The sequence below is a fragment of the Centrocercus urophasianus genome, unplaced genomic scaffold (genome assembly GCF_019232065.1).
Source record: "Centrocercus urophasianus isolate 14NV4802_14NV808 unplaced genomic scaffold, USGS_Curo_1.0 seq_9, whole genome shotgun sequence".
Classification (NCBI taxonomy): domain Eukaryota; kingdom Metazoa; phylum Chordata; class Aves; order Galliformes; family Phasianidae; genus Centrocercus; species Centrocercus urophasianus.
In genome coordinates this window covers 31,359,756-31,377,253 of record NW_024885532.1, presented here as the reverse complement: position 1 = coordinate 31,377,253, position 17,498 = coordinate 31,359,756, and the positions used below count along the sequence as shown (strand labels likewise).

Here is a 17,498-nt window from a genome sequence, read left to right as displayed (position 1 = left end):
TACTGGCGTAAGAAATAATGAAGCTGTTACCATGCTCCAGTACTTTCAGTGGAAACCAGAAGAGAATGATGGAATGGATCAGGGCATTGATGCAGTGACCCCAGAAAACCTGAGGGAAAACAAACCAAGTCATCAGTAAAGTCCAAAACTCTTGACCTCTCTCTAACTCCCAACAAATGCTTCATTGTGTAGTTTAGAGTCAGACGATATTTTTCCTGAAGTGAAATACCTAAACTTTCCTAAGATCCATTTCCTCCTACAATTTCTGCTCTGTCACAAGAAAACACTGGTCCAGTTGGGCAATTTTGTTCTATCCAGTTAAAATGTAACAGGCAAGCGGACTTGCAACTTAAGATCTTTATCAAAATACAGCAGACAGATGGAGTCACCTTTCTTTAATTATCTCAAAGAAAGATTTTAAAAGACTGGTTCTATACCATGAAGTGTTCTATTTTCTTTTAATGGGCAAACACTTTCTATGCTCTGCAATTCTTAAACTTACAGATAGAGCAGCCTTGCACAAAGTAGAGCTTTATGTGCTCAACAAAATTCTTCCTCCTCTCTAATCAAAGCAGTCTTACAGCCGCCCTGACTCAGAAGTACGTTTAAATGTGCCTGTTATGGAATAAACATAGAATTCCAGTGCTGGCATTTTCTGGCATGTAAAATAGCAAAATGAAATAAAGTACATTTTTCAAAAGTTAAAGTCAAAATAAATCAATTTTTACTTTTTGATTTTTATTTTCTCTAATAATGGAGAGGAACAGATTAACGGTGAAAAAGCTCTCCAGAAGGAAGTGTTATGACAACCTCTGTATTAAATAAATGTAGATGAAGTCACTCAGTTTCTACAAGAATGGTAAGATAACCATTTTTTAGTAGGTGTGAATTAAAAGATCATATTCAGATACAAATGATTTCTTGAAATCACAGTGCACAGATATTTCAGCACAAGTTTCAGTTGAAGCCACTTCTGAAAATCCTCACTTGAAAACAATCTGTTTGTTTTGTTGTTGTTCTTTTTTAAAATGAAACACAATCCCTTTGAAAACAACAATCTTGTTGCAGTATCGTAGTATAAAACAGAAGTGACAGTGGGGAGTAAGTTATTTTGTGATGAAATAGACCTGGAAAATCAAAATTTTCATATTGTTCTTAAAGAAACAGATGATTGTTCCCTTACCCTTGTGTTGAACCCATCTGCATTCTGAGTAATTTTGTATAGCTGTGGAAATCTAAGCATGCTATCTTGAGTACACGATCGTTCAAAGATTCCCAGAGTGAAGGGTGGCAACGCTGTGAAAATCTGCAAAGCAAGCAAATGCTCATTAAAAACGGCTCTGAGTTTTAAGTGGATCCCTGATAATATTTCAGTATGTAGTCAACAGCAAAATTCCCAGACACTTCACTGAAGATGCATTACCAACTGGTGTGTTGACATAATTTTCAAATGTCCAAACAAATCCATGCATGAATTTCAGAAATGTGTAACTCTCAAATATTGACTTTCAAAGAAAAGAAGCATAAATGAAAAGCGGTGCTACTAACCAAGCAGCCACATTGAAGAAGTTTGCCCTCAGTAGTTTCTGATGCAGCAGCTCACCTAGGGAGGGTAGGCCTCACCAGAGTGCAAAGGAAAGACAGAACGTACTTTTTCAAAAAAGCCTTGAAGGAATGGGTTCAAATACAGCCATAGGCATGTTGTAGGCACAATTAAATATGCAATATGATTAACCAAAGCTAAGTTTGAGAACACAACAAATGTGAATGTCACATTAAAAATACACTGAAAAACAATGGCCATTCTCTGCTGTAGTACTTCAGGAATTCTCCAGCCAGTTATGTCCTGAACAAATTAACCATTCTGTGTGTCCCTACTTCTGACTGCTTAGAGATAACCAAGACTCGGAAATTTTCCAGGAAAGGCAGCAGAACCCTGCCAGAATCACAGCAAGTCAGCCTCTACTGGGTCCCATCATTCTTCAAGTGTTTCCAGGATTTGAGGCAGTGCATTTAAAGCCACCTCAGGGATGCATGTTTCTTACTGTCTGTACACAGTGAAAATGTCACCAGTATGCATGCCTGAAGGCTAAACTTTAGCCACATAATTTTACACTGTTTGTATCTGAAAATTAATTTCTAACAGTTTTTTAACAGTTTTTTTTTTTAACAGTTTGCGGAGAGCTCAGTTAGCAGTTTCAGGTTAAGAACTGGTCTCTAGCATGTGTTTCAGTTTGGTGAAAGCTGGGCTCTTTCCCACCACCAAGGAGCTGGCAGCTTGGAGAGCAGACTAAAGGCAACAAGGAGGACCAGACACCAGCAAAAAGCAATTGTTCCATTCCTGGACCTAACTTCTTTTGCTCAGAGAGTAATAAATCAGATTGTTAAACTATTGGTGGGCAGAGCTAGAACTAAGACCACTGGTCCAACATAGTCCAGAACAAGACACGTTCTCATATACCTTTAAGATAATTCCCTAGGTTTTTTTCATGTTTCTTGCGACGCTTCCCAATTCAATCAAGACACTGTTGGAGAGGTGGTTTGGGTTTCTTTTGTTTGTTTTTTTGTTTCTAATTTGCAAGGAAGCTTCCAACATAGAATCATAGATCACCAAGGTTGCACCTCCAAGATCATCCAGCCCAACCATCCACCGTGATTTCCCCACTAAACCACGTCCCTTTGTATCACATCTAAACGTTTCTTAAACACCCCCAGGGAGGGGTGACTCCACCACCTCCCTGGGCAGCACATTCCAGCACCTCACCACTCTTTCAGAGATGAAATTTTTCTTAATATCCAACAGAACTTCCCCGGCACAGTTTGAGGCCATTCTCTGCAGCCCTAACACGAATCCTATTATATGAATCAGCACAAACCAGTGTACACTTGATCTAGCTGTAGATGTGCCTGCTCACTGCGGGGGAGCTGGACGAGATGGTCTTTAAGGGTCCCTTTCGATTCAAATGAATCTATGATTCCAAAAGTGCTGTAGTAAGATTTCCCACACTTAGCATTTCAATGAGACTGCATGTAACAGAGGGTGAATTAACATAGAAAAGAACAGAAGAGTTAAACTCCGTTTAAAAACCCAACCTCTTTAAATTGTGGAAGCCCTTAGCACCCCACTAGCATTTGATTCTCTGTGATTCTCTGGGACCAGTTCTACATTTAGAAAATAGTGGCCTTATGAAACAAGGATTAATTTATACTCCACTGATTCTCTAAGATGAGCCTCATCCGTGAGCTTTAAATGTAGGGTAGGTAGATCCATCAAACCAGGTTTAAAGATAATAGATGCAAATATCTAACCATGAATGACGGACTGTGCAACAGTCAGGAAATAAGGCTGAAGAGGAAGTGGAAAATCCCTGAATTAATGCCTTCCATGGAGAGTATGAAATCTTAGAGCATATGAGGGTTTGTGCCATCATTTTTAAGATTAGAGAAATGTGACAGAAGTGTTTCCATTAATACTACTCGGTGATAGAGATAATTTGCTGGCTTTTTCTGTATTTCCATATATTTAGAAAGAGTCTGATTTAAAAAAAAAAAAATAATTAATTTCTTCCCTCTAAAGAGAAATGCAAAGGATTTTTCAACACTGACAAAGTGTCCTAGTAGCTTATGAATGCAGCCATCAGTAACATTACACTCTATTAAAAAGACCAGCACAGGCCAATGGCATGCAGCAAAACATGGCCCCAGAGATCTTCCAGGCTTTAATCAGATTAAAGTTATTGATTAGAGTGATAAAATCACAATACAGTGTGGGGCCCTGAAAAGCAGAACTAAAAGCTGAAAGCACTCCCAGACCAACACATCCTACACTTGGTTAAGGTGAGGAATACTGGTTACACAGTGTGCTGCTTCCAGTTCTGTACTGACTCAGTACAGAGTGCACGATGCTTCACTGAGCATCTAATTCTTACAAGATCTGAGAGGAACTCTTCTGTATTTACTAACTATATATCAGTAAATGCTTCAATATGTTTTTGCATGGATCAGAATCACTGGGACAACAACATATTATGAAAAGGTAAGAAAATAAAAACACAAAGGCTAAGGTCTATTTTGAACGTTAGCAGTCAGTAAAATATCTCAGTGCAGAAGACCAAAGATGCTTTCAAAGAGAAAATTAAACTACATCTAAAAGCTCCAGTTTTATTGAAGTTACACTAGGCTAAGCACTTATGCATTAAGGGCATTTTTCAAAATTTATTTCTCAAAATTTATTTTTGTGATTAAAAACAGCATTCAATATGTTTCGCTTTCTATAGCTCAGGGTAGATCAAAATGGCTTTTACAAATGAATTCACCTTTCCTGGCATACACTTAGATTGTTTCCTAGGAGAAATGGGACAGAGCACACTAACACACATCCCAAGCAATACCAATTCAAAACATGCAGCACTTACCACATTATACAGACCAATGCACCATCGCTCAAATAAAATCTGCCCAGAGAATCCATTAACGAAAGCAAACCAAAGCTGAAACAAAGAAAGACAGGTTACAAGAAGCTTCAGATTACTACTGCAGTAAATGTTTCCATCTACAGTAGAGGAGGAGGATATGGAACACAGACCACCATCTGGAGACAGCTGCTTGTCATGCTTTAAAAATAATTATCAGCAGTGCCAGGAAGTTATTCTCTTTCAAAATCTTAAGATTTTAAATATTGCCAAGGAACTGCTTGTTTAAAATAAAATACACAGGTGATGGAACAATTTACTGTATATGAATTGTTACTCTCAAAAGAAGAAATGGCCTCAAAATATTTCTGAAGTCTTACTACAGGCAAAATAACATGGCTTCGAGCCATCTTTCCACCTACTTTCCATCAGAGCCAAATATCAGAATTTTCATGTTAGCTGTTTTGTGATGGATGCTCTGTTTGACTTGTGTTCTGTTTCAGTTACACGCCCAGATTTAGAGGTACTGATTCAGTTACGTTACTATAATGTCATTGTTTGCATGATAGTAATTGTTCTTTAATAAACATAAATTAAGAATTAAACAACGGAAGAAGTTGCCCAAAGATTCTGTTAAGTCTCCATCCTTTCACAAGTCTATGAAATACAGCTGAAGAGCCCTGAGCAACATGGCTCAAACTCAGCCCTGTGACCCTGCTTTAAGTCAAGGGCTGGACTGGGTGGCTTCTGAGCTCCCTTCTGAGATGACTCTAACACCAAAATGCCAGAAGAATGCTATATGCAGCACTGTGTAAGTCAATTCTTTCCAGAATTTATGTGGACCTACTTGCTTAATTCTACTTTTGAAGCAGTTTTTTAAAATAAGAAATGCTTTACTAAGTCGGAACACTGAGTTGGGCACTGAAAGGCTAAGGAAAGAAGAAGGGAAAGTATTGCCTTTTCCCAAGGGATGTGAATCTGTGATCATTTATCTGTCAAAGGAGCACTCTGAATCTGTGATTACTGTCCCTTTCAAAGTTCATTTGTAAAGTCCATTTGAGCTCAGCCTGTGTACCACGACATTTAGTTGAGAATTACAGTACAAGCACCACCAGTTTTTAACATATTTTATCTTATGTTTACTCTGCTATTCTACATTTCATTGCCTGACAGTCCGTGGCACTGTTCTATCAGTGATGCCGCAGCACTCTCCTGCCAGCATCATTTATTCTCTGGTTCGTTTGTAATTTGTACAATAGAAGTGGCTGAGCAAAATAACTCAGATAGGAGTCATATAACTGCATACCATTTGTTCTCTCCAGTGCTCTATCTCAAAAAGGGGAATAGAATAATCAAGTAATAGAAGGTAAGAAGACTGCATCAAGACCTGCAAATGCTTTCATGAATCTGGTATCTAAGTAGTCTGGGACTCTTCAGCATGAGACAGAGGCAACTTAAGGGAAGATTAACATATTGACAAGATTGAAAAGACCCATCAGTTGCATTCTATTTCCAGTTAGTTGAAATACATCAGTCTTGCATAAATTACAAAAACGTATACCTAATTCCTAAAATTCAATTTCCTCTAATATTCACGTTGTCAATCATACATGAATTAGAATTAAATAAGTTTAAGTCTTCATCCCTCCAAGTCTGTCGAGAGAAAAGGATTGAAGAAAAACATAATTTTACTCTCCAACCTTTTTTCATCATTTTTACTTCTACCACCAGCACATGGAGTGGTCACCACTCTCGGGGCCCAACTAATGCCCCAAAGCAGCATGCTGACCATTCTCACTCAAATGTGGGGAGTTTTAACAAACTGCATACCTCAGTTATTTAAATGAAAGCTATGAAAGGTCTTGGGAAACAGCAAGTCTTTCGGGGCTTGCAGGTAAGGAACTTGAGAGCAGCTTCTCTTGGCAAGAGTACAATCTTCAAATAAGCTTCCTCCTCAATATTTAGCAGTGATCACCCAGGCCTCTTGCAGTTTACTGCAAGCATGAATGAGCTTGGGAGACCTCATTGTGGCCTTCCAGTATTTGAAAGGAGCATATAAACAGGAGAGAGAATGACTTTACAAGGATGGATAGTAATAGGACAAGGGGGAATGGTCTTAAACTGAGACAGGGGAGGTTTAGGTTAGATATTAGTAGGAAGTTTTTCACCCAGAGGGTGGTGACGCAGTGTAACAGGTTGCCCAAGGAGGCTGTGGATGCCCCATCCCTGGAGGCATTCAAGGCCAGGCTGGATGTGGCTCTGGGCAGCCTGGTCTGCTGGTTGGCGACCCTGCACATAGCAGGGGGTTGAAACTCGATGATCTTTGTGGTCCTTTTCAACCCAGGCCATTCTATGATTCTATGATGAATAAACGGACCAATATAAGAAACTTAAGTAGCTCACAAACCAAAAGCCTGTCTGCCTATCTGGCAACCTCAGCCCATGTTCTGCTCAGTCTTCTAGGCACCAGGCAAAACAGAACTTCTGAGGATTAGTGACCAACACTGAGGCCTTTCATGACACTGGCTCATGGCTCTTTGGATATCACTGTTGTATGAAGCCTCTTATAGGTAGTCCTCTAGCAACAGACATCCTTGATTTTCCATTGGGTGGGTGAAATAAAGCAGTCAAACTTGCTGTAGCTGGCTCATAGATAGGAAATGAGCCCCAAACCAGGCAAAGCTATTATATTTCATTCACATTTCCCATTAAAAATATTAGCAGTAATGAAGTGAATATACAGTTATGTAAAACTTGGAGAAAGCCAAGCTATTAAAGTGTCTTACAAAGCAGTAGATGGACTGTTGGAAGTATGAGTGAAAGATATCCTCTCCACAAGCCCATTTCTTCTAACTAAGAAAGTAGCTATCCTACCACAACTGGGTGACGCAGAATTCATTAAAGACCATGCTAAAAGCCCCAGAGATCCGTCAGTCACAGTAGAAGAATAACGAGGTGGATGTTTCTGTCTGTGGCAATTAAGTATTTAAGTGCCACAATCTTTAGTCTTCTGAACTTTGCTTTAACCTTGTATGAATTTTCTGCAGAAAAGCACTGTTCTTATTTCAGGACTGCTATGATTTTGCTGGGCAAGAACTAACTGTCAGCAACATAAACATACACCAATTTCAAATTCTGAACTTGTTTTCCTTTTGGCAGGATCCACACAGGTGAAAATTAGAAGCGAGTTCATTCCCCATTCCTCCCCACACCAGCCTGCACTGTGCTCTCAAAAAGAAAACTGAAAAGTAACAGCTATGCTCGTCTCCACCAGACCTTCACATTATCCAACGCCAAACAACGGAAAGAATGTTGTGCACTTCCTTCGTACCTTCATGTCAAGAGCAACAAATCATATACTCTGCATAAAATACACACTTATTTTGCATTTAGCACAAGTCATAAATTAGTACATGTAGTTTAAGCAGTAGCTGTTTGCAGAGAGGATGGTATTCTTTAAGGTCAGCAAAGGAAAAAGCCCTCCACCTCAATATTCCCGTTAACAAAATATTCTAAATAGATTTGAAATTGTAACAACCCATGCTTGACTCAGACTTGGTAAGCTGGCAGGAAAACCTGCCAAGTCTGCTGGGCTTGCCAAGCTCCAGGGGTTTGCAGGGCAGCTACAGTGCTGCTATGAACACACGGATCCAAAGTCATTAAACTGCTTTTCTGGCTGGAAAAAAAGAAATCTTTTCCCTTTAACTATTACCTGACTGCCAAAAAGCTGGAAAAGCTTACTTGTAACTCAGCGACAAGATATGTATTTTTCTCCCAAGGAACAAGAGGTCCTATTTAAATGTAAAGAAATTTAGACCTAAGGCTGAAAGCCGAGCTGATATTTTACTGCAACTTATTATAGCTGATACTGCAAAGATCTGAAAGCAGTAGGCATTGTACATAAAGGAAGTGGAACATGTAGCAAACTGAACAACAGCCCATATTTCCCACCTTGAAGTGTGGCTGCATTGTTTAAATATGAACCCCCTGCTGCTGGAGCACTCTGTGCCAGCTGTGATGTGGGCATTTTGCCACTAGAGAAGGAAAAAAAAAAAATAGAGAGGAGGAAAAAAAAATAAAATCAGACTGCTGCCTCCTTCCAGAGGTCAACAAAAGCCAACAGCTGGTAATACTTGGTTAATATTGACTTGAGCTGCAGGCAATGGAGGATCCTGAGGTAAAACAGTCTCTCACTGCCATTACCGTGAGCCACACAGCCCATCCACCTGCTCTGGAGTGTATTTTGAGAAAAGATCAAGTATTATTTTCTAAAAATATTCCCACTTGAGCAACTTGGAAGGCAGTTTTAATTGCATTATTGCTTCATGCATAATTACCGCAACATTAATACTTGAAATAGTAGGAACTAATTTATTTAAGTGCTCTAAGGCACTGGGATAGAAACCGATCCATTCTAAACGTGTATATTTATGATGTCTTGATAATAGACAGCTTAACGAGTACTAGAAATGTTTTCCCAATTCCGCTAAAGGGCAAGGAAAGCTAATGTAGTCAGGGTATCAACAATTGCCACAGGCACCAATTACAGCCAGCCTGGATGCCTTTACTACTCAGAAATGAGTTAAATTCTCAAAATAGCCTCTCTCAGCACACACACATTTTGCACGTTCTTACCGAATGCGCTCATTTACAGTTAGCCTAATAAAGCAGGTTTGTGCGTCTCCTGTGCACTTCATTAATAATGTATCCTGATTAAAAACCCCTCGTTACAGATGCCTCTCTCAATGCAAGGCTCTTACTCCTGCTGAAATGCACATGGCCTTAAAATAATCCCTTCATTAGAGAGGATACAGCACCAATTCTGTAATATAGGTAGAGAGCCTTGATAATAAGATTTGACAGAGTAGGCATGCCTGCCTGAGACCTGCGCGGTCTGCCAGGAAATATTTCCCCCATTAGGTGTGTGTGGAAAACAGATCTATATTTTCAACTGAAGCCATTCCCCCCAGGCCGGTGCACCCAAACAAGTGTACTTTTAAGCTTAGAATCGTCTCCCACCTTCTCTGCCAAATATTAACAATTATTTTAAAAACTGCATGCTGCTCATTAAAATGCTCTCATTAAAACAAAACAAACAAACAAAAAAAAAAAAACAGTGCATTTTTACTGCAAAGCTTAGTCAGATAAACTGATATCAAAGCAACCAATGCAACAGAGATTTCTTGGTTTTAAACACTAATCTATTAAATAAGCCTGAACAGCTGTTATTTCTTCTATTGCTGACTACTAATACATTTTATATTTCAGCATTGTAAAAAGCACAGCTTTATCATCCTCATCTTTCCCTGCATACTCAAGAAGCACATGCAGAAAATTGGCTTTTCTTCCTCACACATGTTACTGCCATGCTTTGCTTTACCCACACACCTAGTGTCAGCATTGTTCCTCAGAAGAACACCTCACACTTAGCAGGAGAGGCGAGTGCAGAGCAAGACAGGAGCAGAGGGGCACAAGAAGTATTTTGCAGCTGAAATACAGTAATTCTGAAGACTTGAAAATTAAATAGGAATTAGCAAATCTCTCTAGATGTTTCTACTCAGTGGTCAGAGTGTCTTGGGTTGGAATGGTCCTCAATGATCATCAGATTCCAACCACCTACCACTGGCAGTGTTCCTAACCACCACCCAACTGGTGAGCAGTTTTGATTCTTGTCTCAAATGACACACATCAAAAGATGACCATGCAGCACACTCCAGAGGAACCAGTCATTGGGACACATAAAGGCTGGCTCTTCCAGCAACATTTACGCATTCAGTATTCCCATCGTTAACAAAACGACCAGGCAGCCCATTACAGCTCTCAGACAGATTTTGTTCTGATGTTTATTTCGTTTAGTCTGATGAAACTGAGGATAGAGGAAGGGCAGGATATTTTTCCATCCCTTAGTGTTAAGTGTTGTAGGAACTTCATATTCTTCCAGCTCTAATTGTTGCAGAAGCAAGCCTCAGAGAGCACAATTAGAAACTGCTTGCGTTACCGAAGGGCAGCTGTACTTGACAAAAGATGTGGTTATACACTACAGCTCCTCAGAACATTTCTTCTTTGCAAACAGAGTCAGCTCTATTCTGAATTTTTCAGCTTCCTTATGTTTCCTGGGCTACCAAGAAAGCTGCTGTGGCTACGCAAGGGTAGTTTCATCATGTATATATGAGACACCATAGAGGTGATGGGACACACACAGTGACTCTAGACCTAAAGTGGCTCTGTGGCTGTGCCGCGGGCTGCAGACATCACAGCAGGCCGCTGGGAGTTACAGAGCCATGGGAGTTCCCACCATGGGTTTCCAGTGCCATCAGCCTTCCACCAAGTAAACGTTGCTCCTAACACTCCCTTCTTTAGCATACCAAGAGCAGCTGTAAGGAAAGGTTTGTTAATGTGAACATGTGTCAGCAACTGCAGTCACAGCCAATTCATTAACGTAAAATTCTTTTTTTCCCCCTGCTACCTCCTGGATCTGCCTACTCAACTTCTCTAACCATCACTGCTTGCACTTCATTGTGGGATTGAATAGTGCGGTCTGAGTATTAATAGCTTGGCACATACTAATGAGAAATTACTGTATCTCCTCAGCATGTAATCACTCCAGACTGGTCCTGATACAACTTTCAGAACTGTGTAATTGACCCACATCTCACATAAAAAGATAAGGACATGCTATTACATGGTTTTAAATGACCCCATGGCTTTTCCGAAGCTAAGTGGTATCTTTAACCAATGATAAAAGAAAGAAGTACTTTGCGTTTTCTGCTCTTAATTTGTTCTCAAACAAACCGTGCTCAAATAAATGGATAGAAATTGCAAGTTTAACAATTTGTATTAATATCGGAGGAAATGTCAACAGCTTCATGCAACTTGAGTACCTACATTTTTGCTAAGCACTTTGAATACATTAACAAGAATCATGTCAGAGAGAAAGGGAAGCAGTATTTCAAACAGAAGATTAGGAGACTGTGGATGCTGCTAGTAAAGTCAGTGAGAGGGAAGGAAAGCAAGGACTGCTATAGCAGAGATAAGCCAGCAGCTCTAATGCAGAATGCCAACAAAATGCCAAGAGAATGGCAACAAAATGTGTGGCTTCATGAGTCAAGCCTGACAATACTGCACGTCAAAAGTAAGGCTAAAAACACCAAAGTTCTTGACCCCAGGCCACACACAAAATACTCATTGCAGCCCAAGCGAAGCAGATCAGCTCAGAGTCATACATAATAAAGCACTGCAGCACATCCTGTACAGAAATAAGCACATACAAAGACGAAAAGCTTTGGCACAACTGTGGCTCCAGAAATCAGAAGGAAACATTAAAAAAAAAAAAAAGAATTCATTAAAAAAAAAAATATTTGAGAAAAGGGGAAATGTAAAAAAACAAAACAACAACAAAACCAAACCAAACAAACAAACAAACAAAAAAAAAAACAAACCAAACACAAAACAATCAACATTTAAATACGCACGCTAGGAACCAGTATCCTGGCAGAGCTGTATCTCAGACACTGGTGGAATGTTCTTTGCCTCAGTCAAGCTGGAGCATGTACGTATATACACAAGCCCTGAGGTTACAAACAAGCTCCCTGTTTTTCCTGAGGACACAGTATCTCTTTTTCACACCCAAGTTAGCTGAAAAGAACAACTCAAACCAACTGGTGACTCATGTAGTACCTGCCATAGCATTGCAAGAGCGCAGGAACAGGCCGTAAAGACAGCTTTGAATCTGAGAGCACTGTTCAGGGATGGAACAGTGATGGAGGAAGGCAGAGTTGAATTAGAGAAAGGATGGCATTGAATGCTGTAATTCATTAAGAAAATGGTTCTGCTTTTGCCCTTAATCTGGATGAGAAACATCGTATATAATGGATAATTTATTAATTACTGATGCTTTTAATACAGCAGAGTGTTTGTGAAACAGCACAGTCTTAAGGGCTTCTTGATAGTGAAGACACCACACCAATTTTGGACCACATCCAGTAACAACAACAAATCAGAGACCTGAGCAAAACTATGTACTTAGACTGATGACTTTAATCTCTGCTGTTACACACTTTCTTCTCTTGCTGGGTTCTGTAAGACCATATAGATTCTTACATCCTGCCTTGCAAAAGTCTGTTTTACATTACTCTATTATTTTACATTCTTATATTCTGTCTAGCAGGACTCTGGAAGAGATGGTGGACTCAGTTCATCGTCAGTGGGTAAGCTTGCCTCTCCCCATAGGACTGGGCTGTTAGCAGTTTCCTTCTAGCCTACATGCAGCTTAATGAAGAACAGAATTTCCCAGTGTACTTACAGTTACATTCACTTACATCTGCATATAGTGCAAAGGGCACTAAGCTAAAAAGCGATAAGGGAGATGAGTATTCATTTAATGCAATTAGAATACGACGGTGTATTCTTCTGTCATCAATACGAACCTAGGCTATGTTTTGTAAGTAATCAAAATGATTTTATGATTTCAAGGACCAAGTGCATTTCCAGTACTCCTTTAATTAACTGACTGAATAAAGCTGATGGTGACTGAGACCTTGACTGTCATTCTCCAACTCCCATTTTACAGGACATTTCACTTCAATCCCTTTGCTTCTTACTTTCATTTGTAGGAGTCCCTTATGTTACACGTACAAATGCAGGTTCAGAGATCTTACCTTCCTTGTTATCACAAAGGAAGCCTTTTGCAGAGCTGCTGAATTAAATGTATAGGAGCAGTTCAGTAGCAGGGTCATTTTAGGTCTGCAACTGTAGGCCCCTCAGGATTCCCTATTACAGCTACATCAACTGCCAATTTCCCCTTGCAAGTCTAAGCTTCCCCCCTTTCTCCCTGTGAAATAAAATTCAGTGTCTGCAAGCCCTTGAATTAAGCTGCTTTTTCCAAGATGTTTATATAAAGTTTTCTGACAGCTTGGAACCGAAGGAAAACAGCAAAATTGGTGACAGAAAACCAGAGCACTACAGAAACCACAGCTCACCTTCAGTCACGCTGACAGCAGTCAACCTTCGCTGTGGTAATCCCACAAGCAGCCCCTGTTTTTCATTACTCACAGTCCTACTAGCACTGCAGCACAGAGATGAGCTTCTAGCCCCAAACTATCAGGACATGCTGTAATCTGAAAAGCTCCCTGCTAGTACCTATCATCTTAGATTCATTCTATTTTTATTTTCTAATATAATCATTTAATTGGTCTTTGGGGCTAACTAAAATAGGTAAAACTTACTATTTTCTTTTTAAGCATGGCATCACTTACCTCAAGACCTCAAGATTTAGTAACAAAAGGCAACTCTCCTGTCCTCCTTACCACTCCTCTCATATCAAAATTAAATGCAACATTAGTAAATTAAGTCTAAGATTATTTCTTCACATGCTGGCTAAAGCTAAAAGACTTAGATCCAAAATATATATTTTGCCAAAATATGCAGCAGGCTAAGCACATGCAATCATTTCACTGACAAATTACTTACTGATGTACTTCTCACTATAAAGAAATAATGTTTGAACTTCTTTTCAAAAGCGATTAGATTTCATTCACTGCAACACATACAAAGAAATTCTTAGTATGCTTTTAAATCATGTGCTATATCTTCTGATAAAGCTGTGTACAAAGAAAATGAAACACTAAAAAAAAAAAAAAAGATTATTAAATCCTAGGAGTTCAGGCATTCACATTTCTCCACCCTGGTGAGGCCACATTTAGAATACTGTATCCAGTTTTAGGCTCCCCAGGTCAAAAAAAAAACAAGGATCTCCTAGAAGGCGTCCAGCGGAGGGCCACAAAGGTGGTAAAGGGTCTGAAGCATCCCCAGTATCAGAAAAGGCTGAGTAGCCTGGGTCTGTTCAGCCTGGGGAAAAGAAAACTGAGGGAGGATCTGATTAAAGTTTATATCCCAAGGGAGGTGGGAGGGAAATGGATGTGGTCAGGCTCTTTGTGGTGGTGTGTAGGGATCAGACAAGGAGTAATGCCCTAAAATTTGTGCACAGCAAGTTTCATACTAACAAGCGGAAGAACTTTACAGTAAGGGTGATGGAGCACGAAAACAGCTGTCCATCTCCTTCTGTAGAGATATTCAAGATCCGTCTGAAAGGTTACCTGTGTGACCTACTGTAGGGAAGCTGCTTTAGCAGGGTGGATGGACTCAGTGATCTCTTGAGATCCCTTCCAACCCCTACTATTCTGCAATTCTGTGACTCCTGAACTGAACAGTTGTCTCTGGGACAGAATTGTACACCATGACCCAACACAGCAAGCAGGCAGCAGAGAGAATTTCTCTTTCTGAAAGACTCTCCAAAAAGAAGAGGACAGACATGCAAAAAAAATTATGAAGAAAAACAATCCACAAACAAACTTGCTTGAAAATTTGGAAAACACATTAACTGTTGAAATACTGTTTGTATGTGACCTCAAAACTTGGTCAAAAACAATGGGATATTTCTGTCCTGAGTGGAACTGCCACACTCTATCCTTGCAATATTTCATAGAATCAGAGTGTCTTGGGTTGGAACGGTCCTCAGTGATCATCAGATTCCAACCACCCTATCACAGGCAGTGTTCCCAACTACCAGATGAAATACTGAATCAGGCTGCCCAGGGCCCCATCCAGCCTGGCCCTGAACACCTCCAGGGATAGGGCATCCATAACCTCTCTGAGCAGCCTGTTCCAGCAGCTCACCACCCTCACTGTGTAAAACTTCCCTCTGACATCCAATCTAAATCTTCCCTCCATTAGTATAAAACCATTCCCCCCTGTCCCATCACTATCTACCTATGTAAAAAAGTTGATTTACCTCCTGCTTATAATCTTGCTTTAAATACTGAAAGGTGGCAATGAGGTCTCCCCACTGCCTTCTCTTCTCCAGACTGAACAAGCCCAGCTCCTTCAGCCCGTCCTCACAGGACAGGTGCTCCAGCTCTTTGATCATCTTCATGGCTCTCCTCTGGACCCTCTCCAAAAGCTCCACATAGTTTCTGTGCTGGGGGCCTCACACTTGGACACAGTACTTCAGATGGGGCCACATGAGGGTAGAACCATCACCTCCCTGTCCCTGCTGGCAGCTCCTCTTTTCATGCAGCTTAGGATACCATTGGCCTTCCGGCTGCAAGTGCACACAGCTAGCTCACGTTAAGTTTTTCATCAACCAGGACCCTTAATTCCTTCTCAGCAGGGCTGCTCTCAACAAGTTCTTCTTCCAGTCTGTATATACGTCTGGGATTACCCCAACCCAAGCTCAAAAGCTTGCACTTGGGTTTTTTTGAACCTCATCAGGTTCACACGAACCTGTCTTTCAAGTTTATCATGGTCCTTCTGGATGGGAAGAGTACAGAGCAGGCAGTTGCATATATCCAGCTTTGTAAATGTCGTAGGTCTCCTGTGCCTTGCCAGTGCAGCAATGTGCAATAGCTCTGTTTCTTCAGCCCTCATAAACATTGCGGTTTATTTGTCAGGACCTACCTGACTAGGAAGGACAAAGAACATTATGAACAGGATCACAAAGAGTCAGAAAGGATGAAGGAATGACTTTTCTTAAATTACAACTCTACCAGCTGGTCAATAAGCAAGATTGAATACTTTTCTCACAATACTTTTACTGGCTCTTTTTAGAAGACAGGGCTGGTGACTTGAAGCAGAGGCAGCCCAGATCACTTTTCAGGCAAGAATGGGAAAAGATACTTATTCTCAAGGATGCCAAGAGATAAGAGAGTAAGTCTTTTAATCTAGGTGTCATGAAGATTTCTCCAGGCATTTAAGCTATGAAAATGTCCCTCCATACGTATGGACCACAGCTAGTTTGAAATATGGTACCTTGATCCCATGTAGTCCAGTCCTTCAAGCTATCTTGGCAGGCTTTGTGCCCTCAAACATCCTCCTCTTATCTTGCACCTATATTCACAACACAGGCCCTCACTCATGCTGTAAACACTGAACTCACTTTTTTTATGGCATTTCAAAGGTTTGTTTTTAAAAGACAAATCATACTTGGTCTACCCACACCAAATACAAAGAGCATAAGACAGCCAGCTTACTGTTCCTCAGGGTGCTAACACTGAGCAATACAGACACGAAGAACTGACAAACACAAAGTACCTATCAGTTCTTCAAAACTCACCAGAGACCCATCTGGAATTAAACAAAGGAAACCACTCTTTTACTGCATGTGGCTTTCCCAGCCTCCACTTGCTCAGGAGTGCTTTCTTGATCATTTCAACTCCAAATAGGATATCAAAACAGACACTGATTTAATGTTGCGTTTAAGGGTACGTCTTCCATACTGAAGCACAACAATCAACTAAATTAATTTAAAATGCAGGTTGCAAGCCCACAGAACAAGTTATCCAGACTATCATTTCAGTATAAATCAGGCTTAGAGTGCTCACAGAACATTTGGAACCAATTTAAATGGATTTACAATCACATCACAGTTAAACCACTGTAACTTCCTTGTGTAGTCAAGCTCATATGGCAGGCAAGGGAACGTTTGTTTATAGTTTGGATGACTACACGAGGAGAGAGAGGATGTCAGAAATAGCCTTTGCTGCACTGCTTGGGGATTTCAGCACTGAAGGTTGAGAGGTGGGGGAAAAAGCTTATTATTACTCTTGTACTACTCAAATATTAGAAGAAACCTTAAACCACTTTACATTGGATCTGTCTCTGCTGCTCAGCTCTAACAGCAGAGAATTTATCACCACATACAGCCATGGCCAACCACTTCTATGGAAGAATGTCCAGAAGCTATACATAGGCTCTTCTATCCTTAGTAATCCAGCAATTATTTTTTTCAGGTAAATTATTAAATACAATTAAGGCTTTTAACTCCCAAGCTTTTCTTTTAGTCTTTCTTGATATATCCAATTCCCTAGGAACATGATACAATCCATTTTTCACTGCCATGGAGTTAGTTCCTTGGATCATTTTAAGATAACAAATAGTTACTTGCATCAGTCATCTTGCCTTCAGAGTTTTGGTGTTTTTTTTTGTTTTTTTTTTTTTCCCACTGTCAATGCTGGAAATAACACAGAAGAAAAGCCCCAGCCTCAGAAATGCCCTTGTGTGATACAACTAATTCCTGGGCTGCACTTGACT

The 17,498-nt window shown here is 40.2% G+C and overlaps 1 protein-coding gene across 2 annotated transcripts in view; it reads right to left on the bottom strand.

Moving 5' to 3' along the window:
- The window catches only part of ATP8A2 (ATPase phospholipid transporting 8A2), a 281,480-nt gene that overhangs the window by 100,841 nt on the left and 163,141 nt on the right, over positions 1-17,498 (bottom strand). For both annotated transcript variants that reach the window (XM_042839218.1, XM_042839220.1), the window contains exons 28-30: positions 4,416-4,490; positions 1,184-1,306; positions 31-109 (exon numbers count right to left, since the gene is read on the bottom strand). In XM_042839218.1, coding sequence (XP_042695152.1) covers positions 31-109; positions 1,184-1,306; positions 4,416-4,490 — 277 coding nt within the window. The remainder of the gene's footprint in view (positions 1-30; positions 110-1,183; positions 1,307-4,415; positions 4,491-17,498) is intronic.